Source organism: Carlito syrichta, unplaced genomic scaffold (assembly GCF_000164805.1).
Source record: "Carlito syrichta isolate Samal-C Ts95f unplaced genomic scaffold, Tarsius_syrichta-2.0.1 Scaffold313936, whole genome shotgun sequence".
NCBI classification, from domain to species: domain Eukaryota; kingdom Metazoa; phylum Chordata; class Mammalia; order Primates; family Tarsiidae; genus Carlito; species Carlito syrichta.
This window is the reverse complement of record NW_007258032.1, coordinates 1,200,476-1,218,055: the sequence shown is the minus strand read 5'-3', so window position 1 is coordinate 1,218,055 and position 17,580 is coordinate 1,200,476. Positions and strand designations below refer to the sequence as shown.

At 49.7% G+C, this 17,580-nt stretch overlaps 1 protein-coding gene across 1 annotated transcript in view; it reads left to right on the top strand.

The window, feature by feature from the left end:
- The first annotated feature begins 11,971 nt into the window (after positions 1 to 11,971).
- The window catches only part of LOC103273277 (cytochrome P450 2J5-like), a 21,341-nt gene continuing 15,732 nt past the window's right edge, over positions 11,972 to 17,580 (top strand). The window contains exons 1-3 of the mRNA XM_008070701.2: positions 11,972 to 12,136; positions 12,561 to 12,702; positions 13,707 to 13,894. Of these exons, the coding sequence (XP_008068892.2) occupies positions 11,972 to 12,136; positions 12,561 to 12,702; positions 13,707 to 13,894 (495 nt within the window). The remainder of the gene's footprint in view (positions 12,137 to 12,560; positions 12,703 to 13,706; positions 13,895 to 17,580) is intronic.

Sequence of the window (17,580 nt, the reverse complement as noted above, 5' to 3'; positions counted from 1 at the left end):
GGCTAATTTTTGATTTATTGTAGAGATGAGGTCTCGCCAAGTTGCCTGGGCGGGTCTCGAGCCTGTGGGCTCAGGCAATCCACTCACCTCAGCCTCCCAAAGCGTGGGATTATAGGCTGAGCCACCGAGCCCGGCTGGTGTAGCATTTTTATAGCCAGTCCACTTTTAATGGATATCGAGGTTGCGTCAGCTTTTCATTTTTGCATGTTCTCTTTAAGTTCAATTTTTTAAAAGGCAATTTTCATATCACCATTTTGTGCTCTCCCAGCTCATAATCCTGTTTCCAAGTAGAAAGAGTAGGCTAACAACTGCAAAGAGCACCCTCAGACTTTCCACAGTTTACCTAAGCAACCCCATTCTCTTCATGGAGCAGTGTGGTCCATGAAGGGATGGAGTGAGGGTTCAGACCACTCATGCAGTCATTCATGAACCCAGGCTCCCTCCCTTCAGGTCCCCCTGCCAGTCTCTAGATCTGATGCCCTTGGCTGGATCTGCTGTGCTGCTGATCAAGGAAAAGAGAACACAGAATGTTGAGCAGAATGTTTTATGGGCCACGCCTGAAGATGGTAAACATTGCTTCCACGCTCGTTCCCTTGGCTAGAACTCTGGGACACCTGGGCCAAGCACTGTACTAGGCGCTCTCAACATGCCTTTATTTAATCTTCTCCATCACTTTACGAGGCAGCTACAATTAAACACATTTTGCTCACGGGGAAAGTTTCATGAAAATTCCATTGACTCAAGCCACATATCCAGTATGTGATGAATCACACAGGATTCAAAGCCAAACAACATGCTTCCAGAGTTCAATCTGCTCCTCTCTCACCTCGTGTCCTTAGCTTTAGTTTCATTAGGAGTAAATGCATGTGTTAGGCCAGGCGGTCTCTAAGACTTTCCCGGCTCTAACTCCACAAGTGAGTCAATACATATGTCCTGAAAAACCTGGATCCTGCTGACCTCGTTTGGAACGTTGCCCCAGAACTGTGCCTACTCCTTCCTCCCACGGGAGAGGTGGTGTGTACTGGAGGGAGGGTTTCCTCTCTTCCTGGAATCTCCGTACCCTGTTCCTGCTCAGTTTTCTTCCCTGGCTCAGGCAAGCTCCCCACTCAGGGACTAGCTTAGGAGGAGTAAGGTGGCTGCTTGCCCAAGTGAGAAGTAAGGCAGAGACAGTAATTGGTCTCCCACAGGTCTGGTACAGTCATCTTTCTGGAGGGAGCCTGTTGCCCTGCTGGGCCTGTTCCAGTGCCAGCTGGATAGGACTCTGTACACACAGTTGTCTGGGGCAAAGACACTGACCTTGCTAGAATTATTGGTTGATGGGGCTAAGGGACAGGGAACATTGCTCTGACCCATTTTTCTTGGCCAAAAACCTAGTGGGCAGCAGTGCTGGGTGAGAAAATGTGCCACCAGGCTCATGGAGAGAAGCTTCTCCTGACCTCATCCCATGGGCCTACCGGAGTAGCCTCACCATCAGGAACCGCAGCACCCACTTCTTCCAGACTTACTGATCCAACTGTCTCTTCCCTCACGGCTTCCCAATGCCCGGCTCTAGCCCCTCATGTTCTTTTCCCAGAAAATATTTATTAAACATTCGTTAGGTAGGTGCCAGACACTATGCTGGTCTTGGGAGACCAGACATGGACATGTGGCACTTACAGTCCAAAGAAGAAGAGAAACTTTAAATAATTTGTTTCGCTGTTTTTCTCACCCTCTTTTTCCATGCTTCTCTGTTACTGGGGAGATACTGACCTAGGAGGCCCAGGTGGTGCCTGGCCCCATCCTGCTCTGAGTCATTCAGAGCCACTCTTTGTTGTTGTTGTTGTTTTGTTTTTTTGGTTTTTTTGAGTTGGAGTCTCACTCTGTCGCCTAGACTGGAGTGCAGTGGCCGGGAGCGGCCTGCTGGGCTCTGGCGATCCTTCCGCCTCAGCCTTCCGAGTAGCCGGAATTACAGGCATGCGCTACCACGCCCGGCTGATTTTTTTGATTTACTGTAGAGATGAGGTCTCGCTGCCCAGGCGGGTCTCGAACTGCAGGCTCAGGCAATCCACTCACCTCAGCCTCCCAAAGCGCGGGATTACAAGCTGAGCCACTGAGCCCGGTTTAGAACACTTTTAAAAGCCACACTCCAAACCACAAAATCAGAATCTCTGAACATCGGTAATTTTTTTTTTTTTTTTGAGTTGTTGAAGTCTCACTCTGTCGCCCAGACTGGAGTGCAGTGGCCGCTCCCGGCCACTGCAGCCTCGACCTGCTGGGCTCCGGCGATCCTTCCGCCTCAGTCTTCCAAGTAGCCGGAATTACAGGCATGCGCTACCACGCCCGGCTGATTTTTTGATTTATTGTAGAGATGAGGTATCGCTGCCCAGGTGGGTCTCAAACCCGCGGGCTCAAGCAATCCACTCACCTCAGCCTCCCAAAGGTACGGGATTACAGGCTGAGCCACCGAGCCCGGTTTAGAGCCACTCTTTTTCTCTTGTCCTTGGTATTTTCAACCTTGGGGTCACACTTCCTTACCTTGGGGGTAAGATCTAAAGGTCCATCATAAGGCTGTGGGCCCAGTGGCTCGTGTCAAAGAAGTTTCTGGACTTCGGGTCTCCTTCAGACCAGCCACAGGAGTCTTCAGGCACCAGACTAGCCCACCGATCTGCCTCACAGGAGCATAGGCCAAAGCCTTGAAGTAATCAATGGAAAGATATCACCTAGAGCAGCCTCTGTGCATATTTTCTTTGGAAGTTCACCAACTGAGGCAGAGGCTGGATCCTGGCCACACACCATTTCATTTCACTGGCATTCATATGTAGATAAGCAAAACAGCTCTGAGAAGTGATACCTGTGCTATCCCCCATTCCTGGGTATGAACAGGTTATTATACCTTTAAATCACCCCACCCCGCTGAGCCATGTTGTATTGACAGAAAAACCACCATTCCTTTGGGTTCAGGACTTTGTCCTTTGTCAGTATTGGAGTCACTCTCAGAAGTGGGCACGTGAGGAAAGTCACTACTTCATTTTCCATAAAATTTCTATTGAAATCATTCTATAAAAAAGATACTTGCAGCCGGGTGCAGTGGCTAAGCCTGTAATCCCAGCACTTTGGGAGCAGAGACAAGAAGATTGCCTGAACCCAGGGTTTCGAGAGAGCATGGGCAACTTGGCGGGACCTCATCTCTACAATAAATCACAAAAACTTGCTGGGTGTGGTAGTCTGCATCTGTAGTTCCAGCTACTTGGAAGGTTGAGGCAGAAGGATCACCTGAGCTCAGCAGGTCGAGGCTGCAGTGGTCATGAACATGCCACTGCACTCCAGCCTGGGTGACAAGAGTGAGACTGCAACTCAAAAAACAAAAAACAAAACAAAACAAAAAACTTGCACATGCATGTTTATTGCAGCACTATTCACAATAGCAAAAACATGGATTAAAAAAATGTGGTACAGCTGGGCATAGCGGCTCACACCTGTAATTCTAGCACTTTGGGAGGCAGAGGTGAGAGGACTGCCTGAGCCTGAGGGTTCAAGACCAGCCCGGGCAACTTGGCGTGGTGATGCATGCCTTTGGTTCCAGCTACTTGGAAGGCTGAAGGTGAAGGATCACCTGAGCTCAGCAGGTCGAGGCCAACTAAAATAAATAAATAAATAAGGTACATACACCTGATGGACTATTACACAGTCATAAAGAAGGACTTCGCAGCAACTTGAATGGATTTAGCGTCTATCATACTCAATGGTCTATTACAGAAACAAAGATCTGAGTACCACATGTTCTCACTCATAACTGGACCCTGAACACTTATCATAATACTGTTAGAAAGGGATTCACAGTAGCAAGATGCTGATGGCAGGGGGATGGGGGCAGATAACATCAATAAGGATTATCTCGAACCAGGCAAAGTGGGAACCAACCAAAGGGAGGCCCAAACTTTACCTGTACGATGACCACTTAGCTACCTAATCCCGAATTGTACCCCAAATCTTTAAAAAAGATTTCTGTTGACATATCACAGTCCACACAATAAATCCTTTTCAGAATCTGGTACAGAAAATTCTCTGCCTTTCAGTGAGGATTCTGGAACACGGTTTCTCCCTTCTTACTTTGGCTGATAGGAAGCTCAGGCACTGTAAGTATGTTTAACTCAGTTTATCTCTCTTCTCCATAAGATTTTGTATCTTCCTTTTTTGACTGTCTTGAATATATTTAATCTTTTAGATAATAGCTGCCATAATTTTTTTTTTTTGGATAAGAGGATTACTGAGAATGATAAAGACATCATTTGGTTTGATGAATAATTCTACTGCCCTTGGAGCTCTTTGAAGGCAGAATGCATTGGGCTGGGTGTATTTGAGTGCATGCTGGGGGCAGGAAGGGGGATGTTGGCTGCCCTTTGCCACATACTTCAGATGCTAAGCCTCCCCTGGACCCCTGAGACAATTTTCCTTGGTGCACAGTATGGCACTGAAGTGTCCTGCTGCCCTGGTTCCCTTCTTCAAAGCTGGAATTGAAAGAAAGCAGCTCCCCGTGAGAACGCCACTGGAGCACACAGCAGAAGTCTAGGCGCCAAGTTCACTGCAAGCTGTTAGGTGTCACATCATTCTCTCCTCATCTACAAACCCTGGAGCCATTGGTCATAGTGTTCATACAGAGTTGTTAAACTGAGAGTAAAACAAGGGCGCTAGTAATAATAAAATACAGCACTGGTCCTCACCCTGGCTGCCTGGATATGGACTCTGAGTCTGTCCCTCCTTTGGTTTGGGAGTCCTTGGTCTCCCAACCCACCTCAGCAGAAATAGCTACTGTCCTTTGGGTATTTCACATAATGTCTAGTGGCAGGCAGGCCACCTGCATTTGTTCCCATTCACTCCCATGAGGCACTGGGCATATTGTGAAAATTAAACACAAGCATAAGAAATAAAAATCCCTCTCTTTGTTCAGTATGGGGATAACTTTAGGGATCTCTCCTGCCTCCTGTCTCATTTTTTCCTTCTCTAGTGGTCGTTGTATCTCCTTTTTTTATTCTATTTTGAGACAGGGTGTATCTCTGTCTCCCAGACTGGAGTATAGTAGCACCATCATAATTCACTGCAACCTCGAACTCCTAAGCTCAACCTATCCTCCTACCTTGGCCCCCCAAAATGTTGGAACTACAGGTGGTGAGCCACTGTGCCCTACCTTTGTATTTATTTTTTATTTTTATTTTTTTGAGTTGGAGTCTCACTCGGTCACCCAGACTGGAGTGCAGTGGCCGCTCCCGGCCACTGCAGCCTCTCCTGCTGGGCTCCGGCGATCCTCCGCCTCAGCCTTCCAAGTAGCCAGAATTACAGGCATGTGCTACCACGCCTGGCTAATTTTTGTTTTATTGTAGAGATGAGGTCTCGCTGCCCAGACAGGTCTCGAACCCGCAGCCTCAGGCAATCCACTCACCTCAGCCTCCCAAAGGTGCGGGATTACAGGCTGAGCCACCGAGCCTGGCATATTTTTTTATTTTTATCGCCTCTCCCCTTCATGGTGGGGGAGATATGAAGGGTGGGTCTACCTCACTGGAGTGGGAGTAGAATAAGCTCCAGGCACTGAGCATGAATTGAGCACTGGGTTTGGATAGACCTAGAAAGAGGAAAGAGTGCCCTTTTGTCCTAAGATCCTGGGTGGGGTAGTGGCCTTGAGGGACCCTACAATGAGGAGCAGTCTGTTATGGGAAATGGCCCCTGGCTGGGGCACGGGTACCTTAGCTAAAGCTATTGATACAGCACTCATCCACTTTTTCTCCACGGGCTCTCCCCTAGATGTGCTGCAGACAGAGAAGGGAGAAGAGGAAAGGTCAAGTCCACTCTGAGTTCTTGGTGCCACAGCCTCAGACAAGAGGCAAACAGAAGACTCGAACCCCACAGAGGAGGCTTCTGAGACTGGGTCAGAACCTCTGGGAGCACAACTAGCTCTGGGTTCCTCACGTGCATTATCTCTCAGCCTTTAGTAACCTTCCTTTTGAAACACACGCCTGTCCCAGCTGGGAGGTAGGTGTGGAAAGAGAAAACTCAAAACTCAACTTCGAGACTGAAGACGTGGGTTCGAACTATAGCCCTCCCACTTTCTTGAGTAAATTACTTCAGCTTCTGAGTGTTGCTTTCTCCCTCTGTGAGTGGAAGCAGTAACAGCCCTCATGGGTCGTGGGGGGGATTGGCTTAGAAATTTGATGTGAAAATATCTCACACAGGAAAGGTGCTTGGCCAAGACATCTGAGTTGAATTATGCTGCTCTTAGAGGAACAGAGAAGAGGCATCTGAGTGTTGCCCATTCTCAGGCTAGAATTCTAAAAAGGAGCTAGGAGCCCCATGGCCTGATAAGAGCCAGAATTGTAGGGAGACCACCATGAGGGAAGGTGCAACTTGGGGTGAGCTGCCACAGGGCCAGCCCCTCTGTGTGGGGATTCCCCATAAAAGGGACCTTGTGACCCACCTCCACCTTTTCACTGAGGAGGACACACCCTACACTCAGACACTGAGGGACTTGGATAAGCAGGGAAGGGACTGGTCACCCAGGGCCTCCATTCCAGATCTGTCTCCTTGTGACCTGCCACCCTGGAATTGGATCCTACTTTGGCCCAGTGTGCCAGGTGTGTCTCTGTTCCAGATGCCATGTCCCACCCTCCAAAGCCAGAACGCTGTGACCCTTGGGCAAGGGAGAGACGGGAGGAAGTTTGTCCAAGTTCAATACACTTGGAAATGTTGAGCAGGTAAGTCTCCCACAAGGGTGATAAACTTACAGAAAAGTCTTCAAAAGCTATGTCTGATATTGAGGAGACTCTGAGAAACATTCCAGGTCAGGATAGCCTCAGCTGGGCGTGGTGCCTCACACCTATAATCTCAGCACTTTGGGAGGCCAAGGTGGCAAGATCACTTGAGTCCAGAAGTTCGAGATCAGGCCAGGATAAACAGATGCCAGCTGGACCCCGAATGGAATGTGACCAGTGGGTACAAGGCAGATGACAGACTTGTCTTTCTATCCTTCCATCTCCAAAACCACAGGCATCATAGCTTCTGCCCAATCATCTTCATCTGTGCTAAAGCCTCTACTAAAACCCTAGTGTCCACCAGCATCACCCATCATAGGCACTCCCCAAATTACCCACACCATTTGAAGGCCAGGACAGTGGCTCACACCTGTAATCCCAAAACTAGTTGTGTGGAAATTGCAGCAGTAACACCGTACAAGCATAGTACATTACCCACAGCACCTTCACATGACGTCGTCTCAGCTCATCTCCCATAGCCCTGGGAGGTGAGCATTGGTCTTGTCACATCCGCTGAGGTGACCTTTGAAGACAGAACTTCTAGAGGTGGAGATGCAGGGGAAGGTACTCCAAGCAGAGGGACCTGCATGAGCTCTTCAACAACCCTCTCCACCCACCTAGCGCTCTGGGTTCCTCTGACCTCTCTGTCCCTTGACTCTTTAAAGAATTGTGGTAAAGCATGTCTGACATAAAATGCACCATTGAAATCCTGTTGAAGTGTACATTTCAGTGTCATTAAGTACATTCACGTTTTTGTACCACCGTCACCACTATCTACCTCCAGAACTCCTTTCATCTTGCAAAACTGAAACTCTGTACCCATTAATAATGTCCCTTGACTCAGTAAGCCTCGAGTGGAAATAGGTCACCATCATGGCTAGCATTATGCCTATGGATTCCCTGACCCACCCCACCCACCTTGGCAAACAGTCTTCTTACTAATCTATCCTCAATGTACTCAATTGAGATGTGGCCTCTGTCTCCTGTTAGACACTGGTACAGCAGCTCTCTGAGGCAATTGCCTACAATTACCTCCTATCTGTGTGGTACAAATGAGAAAACTGAGGCGAGGGAGGCCAAATAACTTGCCCAAGGTCATACAACTATGCTGGGATTTAGACCCCACCCATCTGGTTCCAAGACAGTTGAAACACAAGAAAAGGCTCCAGAACTTTCCACTGACAAGCATGGGAACCCTGTCCAAGCTGACTAGAAACTGGAGCCGGTGGTGACTGGGAGGCTGGAGAGACCTCGGGAGAGGCTGCGGTGTGCCTGGGCAGAGGGGAGCAGAAGCAAGAATCCAGTTTTAGGTACGTGGAGATGGAATAGCATATCCTGAGGAGGGCCCTGCCACTGCTGGTGGCTGCCCCCTGAACTGACCTATGCAGTCCGCTAAGGCTGCCTAGGCAGAAGCTGTGAGGAGCCTCACCAGGGATGAGCTCCAAGGCCAGAGGTGAATCAGATGCTGATGTGGGAGTTTAGGTGTCCTAATCTGTCCCTGGCTGGAACCCCGCTGCCCTGCTGAGCAACATGGTCCGGGTGTGACTGGTGTGACCAAATGGATTTAACCACTGGGGAAAGACTCCTGAGTTTTCCCTCTCCACAAGGCTGCCTTAGTGTATCAACATAAAAGCAAGGTCAGGCAGCGGGGAGGGGGAGAAGAGGGTGGCCAGAGTGTTCTGGAAATCTCAGGACTGGGAAGCAAAGGCAAGGCGAGAAGACACAGAACTGAGAAGATGCTTTCCCTGCTCTGCGGGCTGACTTTACTGGCTGCCTCCTTCCTGCTCCTGAAACTTGGCACCTTCTTCTGGGAAAGAAGTCACCTTCCTCCTGGTCCATTCCCCTTCCCCATCCTTGGAAACCTGTGGCAACTAAGCTTTCAGCTGCACCCGGAAACACTACTCCAGGTAGGGAACCCATCTCACTAAAGGTGGGGGGGACAGATGAACTCTTCTTCTCTCTCAATCCAGAGACAATGGAGATGGCAGGTACTGGGGTGAGCCATGTGTGGGGGTGAATTCTGGTCCTGCTGCTCATGAGCTTGGAGGCCTTGAGCCTCAGTGTCCTCATCTGATGCAGAGTTAATAGGGGATTGTAAAATGTAGAGTTTGTGCAGAGCCTACCTAAGAAGATTCTAGCATAGCAGAAGTCCACTGGAAATGTAACACAATGCTAAAAACTGCATTTAACAGAACTCTGCTCCAGAAGAGCAGTTTGTGGAAGGGAGTTTTCTGAAAAACCATTTGACATGGGAGTTGGGGGGAAATGGGACCCCCAAGGGCACACTCAAGTAACATTACTCAAGTAATTATTGCACAAAGTCACTTCCGGGGTAGACAGATCCATCAGCTGGAGGTTGTCTGTTGGATTGAGTGGGCCAGAGTGGAATTGCTGATGAGAACAATGGTGGGCAGAACACGCTGCCATCCCCATGGCAATGCTCAGGTCTCCTCAATATTTTAAAAATATCTGGTTGAAGATGTCAGATAGTTATGTCCCTTAGGCTCCTTGTGCAATGGAAACAGAACTACAAGGGAGTTGGAAGACCCAAATTCAAGGTCCTTGTCTTTTGCATCATTTTTCTCCTCAGTTTTTAAACTCATAACGTGGAGACAAAGATACCTACTCACACACTTACACTGAGGATGGATGCAAGAAACATACATAAATCCCACACAGGACACCAAGCCCTCAAGAAACTGTGGTCATTATTTAATAGCATCTGCAAAATGGGTAGAACATTCCCATCTCCTAGGACTGATAGGGTATAAGTGCTGGGCTCTATTTCTAGCACACAGGGAGCCTATGTTGCAGGAATGGCATGGGCTGCTCTAAGAAGGTGCCCCGGAGGTGAGTGCCACCTGGTCTCTCCACAGCTGGCCCAGACTCATGGCAGTGTGTTCACTGTGTGGGTGGGCCCGACACCCGTTGTGGTGCTAAACGGCTTCCGGGCAGTGAAGGAAGCGCTGATCTCTAACTCGGAGCAGTTTTCTGGCAGGCCTCTCACCCCACTTTTCCGGGACCTGTTTGGAGAAAGAGGTAAGGCTGCCCTTCCTGTTGGGGAGGGAAGGTGGCTGGAGGTCACACACTCAGGGAGTTGGGCTGGTCCAGAGCTGTTAACAGAGAGGGAACTACCAGGAGGACATGGCTCTCTTCACACACCTCTGTGTGAGGGGCAGGGGTGATGTGGAAGGAACCAGCCTGGGGGCTCAAAAGCCAGGATACATGCCTCAACTCATACCCTTGGAGTTCTGTGACCTTAGGCAAGTCAGCCTCGATCTCTGCCCCTCAGTGTGCTCTTCTATTAGATGGGGATAATGACTGCTCTTACATCCTGAGGACATGGGGGAGATTAAGTGGCCAGATACCTAAGAGTGCCCAGGACAGTGCCTGGCTCCGAAAATGTGCCATTCCCTCCTTTCCTCCCTCCAGGATCCCTCTTCCCTTCCCTTCTTCGTCTCCTCCTCCATTTCTGTGGAGACTCTTAAAGGCACAATCTGGTGAATGAACCAGAGGACAGTATAGCTGAGCCCACCTTGAGGGCACCAAACTCACTGACCGTCCCCCCCCCAAATATCCCTCACTCATTGGTAAGGGTGGTTGGGAAGGTCATTTTTGGTGTGCCCTCTATGCCTGAGCGAGAGCCAAGTGGTCTTGGCCTGGGAGGTTGGGAGGCTGGTGATTGTCCAACGCACCCCGCTTTGGACCCAGGGATCATCTGCAGCAACGGACACACGTGGCGGCAACAGAGACGCTTCTGCCTGGTGACGCTCAGAGGGCTGGGCCTAGGCAAGCTGGCGCTGGAGGTGCAGCTGCAGGAGGAGGCCACACAGCTGGCTGAAGCCTTCCACTGGGAGCAAGGTAAGAAGCAGGCTGGGGCAGGCCAGACAGGCCTACCCTAACCCCCATCCTATGCATATGCACACCCCCGCAGAGGAGGCTGAGCCTTACTGCACATGTGTGTTTGTGTGTGCACATGTCCACGGATCCTGGGAATGTTAACAGCAGTTTCAAGCAGCTTTGATGGAGTGGGAGCTTCTCCAAGCTGGGTGGACAGAGACCCAGGAACACCCAGGTCACTGGGAAGCCAGAAGCCATCTTCTCTACAGCTGGGGAAGTATTCTACATCAACACCCAAGACCTTTCAAACCTCCAGCCTTTTGCACTTTCTGCTCCCTCTTCCAGAATGTTCTAGCCCAGACCCCTTCCCACCCTGTGAACAAATACTGCTCCTTCTTTCAGACCTGGCTGAGGTTGCCTGACCTGAGAAGTCCGTGCTGAATCCCAAGCACAGCTCGTCCCCCACCCTTTGCTCACAGCTGTGACAAAGCTGCCCTGCATTTTGTTGTTATTTAAATGGCTGTCTCCCAAGCCTCTCTGTAAATTCGGTACCTGTCACAGAGCCAGGCTCATAGGAAATGCTCAGTAAGCATTACCTGAGTGCTTGAATGAGGAGTGAGAATGAATGATTGAATGAGTGAACGACTATATAGAAGATTGGATAGGTGCTCAGGGCAGGGATCTTGGTGCCTCCTCACTCCGAGCCCTGCCCCTCTGTTCTCAGGCAGGCCCTTCAACCCTCAGCCACTCATTGTCAAGTCTACAGCCAGAGTCATTGGGGCCCTTGTGTTTGGCCGTCGCTTCCTATCAGAGGATCCCACCTTCCAGGAACTGATACAAGCCATCGACTTTGGCCTGGCCTTTGTCAGCACAGTGTGGCGTCGGGTAATTGTCATTTGGGGAGGCAGGTTCGCAGGCCATTGGACAGCAGAGGGCCTGAGGCTGGCAAAGGCCTTAGCCAGGGCCTGGCAGGGAGGGGATGGGGTGGGTTGGAGGGAGGCTGCAGGGTCTGATTCTGGGTTCCTTAGGTGGCTTCTGCTCAGTGAGCTGACAAGTTTGCAGCATCAAGCCTCCTTCGATGTGGTTCAGCATGAATGTATGAGCAAGGAGTGAAAGCCAGGTGTTATCTACCCAGAAACTCAGCTTTCTGGGCCTGCATTGTCCTAGCTGAGCCCTAAGCCCATTTACTGCTACCACTGCTTTTATTTCTGTCTAGATTATTCTGGGGTCTCCGAGGAAAGGCAGCCCTGGATGCCTATGTCAGAGGCTGCAACCCACTTTTGGGACCCCCAACTCAGGGGCTGACACCTGAGTAGGACCTGTGTGGGCCTCTCTCCCTACAGCTGTACGACATGTTTCCCTGGGCCCTCCACCACCTCCCAGGGCCCCATCAGGAGATATTTAGGTACCAAGAGACTGTGCGGGGCTTCGTCCATCAGGAGATCATCAGGCACAAGCTTAGGGCACCTGAGGACCCCAAGGACTTCATCAGCTGTTATCTGGCCCAGATCACCAAGGTGGGCCTGCAATAGCTGCAGAGGAAAGGAGGGGTCTGTCTTTCCAGGCTGCACCTTGTTTCTAAGCTATGGTCTCTGTTCCTCATCTTTGACTGGATCTACAAGCTTTCAGAGCACCCTGAGACTTGGGATTAAAATAGGGTTTTCCTTCTTATCTTTTTCTAGGCCGGGCTGGCTTCTGCACACAGGGGTAGAGTGGGAAGCAGAGGGCCTGGCTGATATCAGGGCCAGAACCTCGGGGCACTCCCCCATCAAAAGTCAATGCGGTCCTGGGACTCCCCCTTCCTGAGGAGTTAAACACCCAGGAAGTTCTGGTCTTGCAAGTCTCAGAACAGGTCAGGCCTTAAGGAGACAAGAGGGTTCTGTTAGGAGAGAACTTTAGACCTGGAACTGCTCCCCTGCCTACCCATCCCCCAACCACCAGGCCATGGATGACCCCGTCTCCACATTCAATGAGGAGAACCTGCTCCAGGTGGTGATCGACCTGTTTCTGGGAGGCACTGACACCACGGCCACCACCCTGCACTGGGCACTCATCTACATGGTCCAGCATGAAGCCGTCCAGGGTGAGGAGTCCTCGGTTACAGCCTGCTGACTGCCCCACGCCTGCTACCCCTGCGTGGGGCTTCTGGGCTGTGGACACCACCCCAATCACTCTCTTGGCTCTGTGGCGCTAGGGGTAGGTACTGCTCCCACTGCTGTGGTCCAGGAAGTTCTTATGGCTTCAAGTCAGTTCATGGCTTCAGTCCCACCCTGCTACTTACTGTGTGATCTTGAGCAAGTCATTCCAGTATAAAATGGGTGACGTGATTTTGCTCATTCAGTACCTTATAAGTGCCAGGCCCTATGCTATTGTCCACCTCAAGATCACAATTGTGGCCAGGTGCAGTGGCTCCAGTCTGTAATCCCAGCATTTTGGGAGGCTGAGACAAGGGATTGCCTGAGCCTGCAGGTTCAAGACCAGCCCAGGCAAGACCTCGTCTCTACAATAAATAAAAAATTAGCCGGCGTGGTAGTGTACACCCATAATTCTGGCTACTTGGAAGGCTGAGGTGGAAGGATCACCTGAGCCCAGCAGGTCGATGCTGGGGTCCATGAGTGCGCATGCCACTGCACTTCAGCCTGGGTGACAAAGTGAGACTCCAACTCAAAAAAAAAAAAATCACAATTGTGGAGGGAAAAAAGTGACTGGAATTCTCTCAGGGACAAACTATGACCTTAGTTTAATGACTATATTTGTGTGTGTGTGTGTGTGTGTGTGTGTGCACACACACACACATATATATATTTAGTCATTAAACTATATATGGGTGCTCCCATATATTAAACATATTGGATGCGCCAATATGGGTCCTTTCCCTTTTTCCTGGAGGAGGAAACCCCTAATTCTTGTTCCTAAGAAGCAAGCTCTGCCTCAGAGAAGGGTCTGCTCCCATGTGACCCGGGGTGGTGATGGGGGGGTGACTTAGGGGCCATGAGTCTGTGCAGCAGTTTCTGGGTGGGGATGAGGATGGGATAGGGAGGGGCCAGGCCACAGGCCCTTCCCAGACCCACATTGAGCCATCTGCAGAGAGAGTGCAGCAGGAGCTGGACAAAGTGCTAGACACTGCCCGGGCTGTCCACTACGAAGACCGTGAGCGGCTGCCCTACACCCGTGCCGTCCTCCACGAGGTGCAGCGCCTCAGCAGTGTTGTGGCCGTGGGTGCCGTGCGCCAGTGTGTGACCTCCACCCGTGTGGGTGGCTATCCGATGCCCAAGGTAGGCAGCCCTACATGGCCCCGTGTCTGCGCCAGTGCCTGCAGAAAGTGCCCTTCCTGTGGACAGAAGGCACAGGAAGGGCACAGTCATCTGCCAACCTGCCAGCTCTCAATCAATCAATCAGCCATGCATCTATCTATCTACTCACCCACCTAATCTATCATCTATTTATTTATCTATCACATTTGGGATAGGAGTTACAATTATAAAAGAATGCCTGTTGCTGAGGGATAATTTTTTTTTTTTTTTGAGTTGGAGTCTCACTCTGTCGCCCAGACTAGAGTGCAGTGGCGGCCACTGCAGCCTCGACCTGCTGGACTCCGGCGATCCTTCCGCCTCAGCCTCCCGAGTAGCTGGAATTACAGGCATGCGCTACCACGCCCAGCTGATTTTTTGATTTATTGTAGAGATGAGGTCTCGCTGCCCAGGTGGGTCTCAAACCCGCGGGCTCAGGCAATCCACTCACCTCAGCCTCCCAAAGGCGCAGGATTACAGGCTGAGCCACCGAGCTCAGCTTGAGGGATAATTTTTAAAGTTTCTTATTGTTTACAGATAACCCTTGCAGACATTATAATGGACCTTTTCCCAATCTTTTTTTTTTTTTGCCACATGATTTTACACAGTTGCCATTGTGCTGAATACATCACTCTGAATTCTTCATTTCACTTGATATGTTATTCAGATTCTTCTACAGCGGTAGTTCTCAAATCTCCAGGTGCATCAGAATCACCTGGAGGGCTAGTTAAAGCAGACATTGCTGGGATCCACCCCCAGAGTGTCTGGGGTGGGCCTGAGAACTAACCTTCCTAACAGGTCTCATAGGTAGTGCTGATGCTGTGGGTCCAGGGACCACCTTTGAAAACTACTGCTCTGCATTGCTCTTAATGGCTGCATAGTGTTCCATCAAATGGATGTTTTGTAATGTTTAACCCTTGTTGGTGAGCATTTAGGCTACAGGCAATTTATGTGCCGTAGGTTTGGTCTGCATTTTGTACTAATTTCCTTAGAACTTGATTGCTGACAGAAATGCCTTTCTTGTTTCTTTCATTTTATAACAAGATTAAGAGAATAAGTACTAAATAAGGAGAGAGAGGAAACGAGTTTTATAAAAATAACTCAAGTCAACATCAGCTACTATACGTGTACATAAAACTTGAGTTTGAGCTTCCTTGGAGTCAGGGCAAAAATGAGTTATGAGTTATGACTCTTATTATGTAATAAAAAGATTCATGACTGTGTCAGGAAAGTTTTAACTAACCATACAAGAAGTTATGATGAAGATCATTCCTAATATTCTTGGAAGGCCAGTGGGCAATGTATTGGGTAATACCTTAAGTAGGAGTTTTTTTTTTTTTTTAAGGATTTATTGAGAGGATAGAAAAGCTCCCACAGGGTAGGGGACTTGAGGGGGTTACCCAAGTAAGAGTTTTTTAAAGATACAGGGCTGTTGGGCATGGTGGCTTACACCTATAATCCCAGCACTTCGGGAGGTTGAGGTGAGAGGATTGCCTGAGCCCATGGGTTGGATACCAGCCGAGGAACTTGGCGAGACCGCATCTCTACCATAAATTAAAAAAAAAAAAAAAAAGAAAAGAAAAGAAACTAGCTGGACTCAGTGGCTCAGCTTGTAATCCCGCACCTTGGGAAGCTGAGGTGAGTGGATTGCCTGAGCCCGCGGGTTCGAGACCCACCTGGGCAACTTTGAGAGACCTCATCTCTACAATAAATCAAAAATTAGCCAGGCATGGTAGTGCACGCCTGTAGTTCCAGCTACTCGGAAGGCTGAGGCGGAAGGATCGCCGGAGCCCAGCAGGTCAAGGCTGCAGTGGCCAGGAGCGGCCACTGCACTCCAGTTTGGGCGACAGAGTGAGACTCTGACTCAAAAAAAAAACTAGCTGGGTCTGGTAGTGCACACCTGTAGTCCCAGCTACTGGGAAAGCTGAGGTGGAAGGATCGCCTGAGCCCAGCAGGTAGACACTGGGGTGGCCATGAGCATGCCACTGCACTCCAGTCTAGGCGACAGAGTGACTCCAACTCCAAAAAAAAAAAAAAAAAAAAAAGAGAAAAAAAGATACAGGGCTGTATGTGGTGGCTCATGCTGGTAATCCCAGTACTTTAGGAGACCGAGGTGGGAGGATTGCTTGAGCCCAGGAGTTTAAGACCAGCCTGGGCAACATAGTGAGACCCAATCACTACAAATATATTTTTAAAAATTAGTCAGGCATGGTGGTGGGTGTCTGTAGTCCCAGCTCTTGAGAGGGTGAGGCAGAAGCATCGCCAGAGCCCAGAAGTTGAAGATACAGTGAGCCATGATTGTGCCACTGCACTCTAGCCTGGGTGACATATGAGACCCTGACTACAAAAATACACACACACACACACACACACACATAATATATAAATATTATTCAAAATGGTAGTTGCTTCTTATTTCAACCCTGTTTAAGAGATAAAAGTTGAACTTGAATTCATCCCTACAGGGAGTTGAAGTTTTTTCTCTGGTCATCCATCTTGAGACAGGTTTCTAACATGAGCTGGACAATAAATGACATACTACTACCTGCTCTCTGCTAAGCCTTACTGCTTGCTGAGGATTTTGTGTCCACTGAGTCATTAGCATGATGGTGCTCTGCATTATCGATTCAGCCAGGCAGCTCCTACACAACAGGTGTCATATTACGTATCTATCTTATGTAAGAAATTACTCCCAAATTTAGCAGCTTAGACCAACAGTATTTGTAATTTTGCAGTTTCTGAGTGTCCAGGAAGCTGGGTGCAGCTTAACCGGAGACCTCTCATTCAAGGTCTCTCATGAGGTTCCCATCGAGCTATTGGTGGGGCTGCAGTGTCATCTAAGCCTGTCCTAGGAAGGCTCCACTCCCAGCTCACTCACTTGGATGTCTTCAGGACCCAGTTGTTCATGCATTGTTGGCTGGAGACCACCCTCAGTGCCTTGACACATGGCCTCTGCATAGGGCAGCCCAAAGCATGGCAGTTGATCTCCATCAGAGCAAACAAGAGAACACCCAAAGCAGAAGCAGCAGTCTCTTTGCAACCTCATCTCAGACGTGATACCCCATTGTTTTAGCTATATATTACTTGTTAGATGTGGGTTACTAGATCCAGCCCACCCTCAAAGGGAGGGAGTTACACATGGTGTGAATCCCAGGAGTCGACGATCATTGGGGGAAACATACTACAGTTGTGTAGGTGGCAAGGCTGGTAGTTCAAAAAAATGAAACAGTCACTAATCTTGGTGCCCTGGTGCAGGGTGACCCCTCTGAGCTTAGAGGTAGTAGCCAGAGTCCCAGGACTTTTCTCAGAAAAGGGTTTTCACTTTGTCCTGATGCTCCAGCTTGTCTCTAGTGGAAGCTGAAGCTGCAATGGTGCAACGCGGCACACTAGGAAAGTGATGGGGAGAGCAGGTGTGGGGCCCAGCCTTCTCCATCATGCGAGTCTTTGTTCAGCGCTTGACACCATGGCTCGAGGCAGACTTAACTCCAAGAGCCCCACCAGGATGCCAGGATTAACTTAACTATTAACTTGATCAGACTTAAGAGTTCCACCCCCACACATTTCTTCTTCCCAGCAACCCTGTCCTTTAGATGCTGCTGTTGTTCCTCTTCTTTTTTTTTTGAGTTGGATTCTCACTCTGTCGCCCAGACTGGAGTGCAGTGACCGCTCCT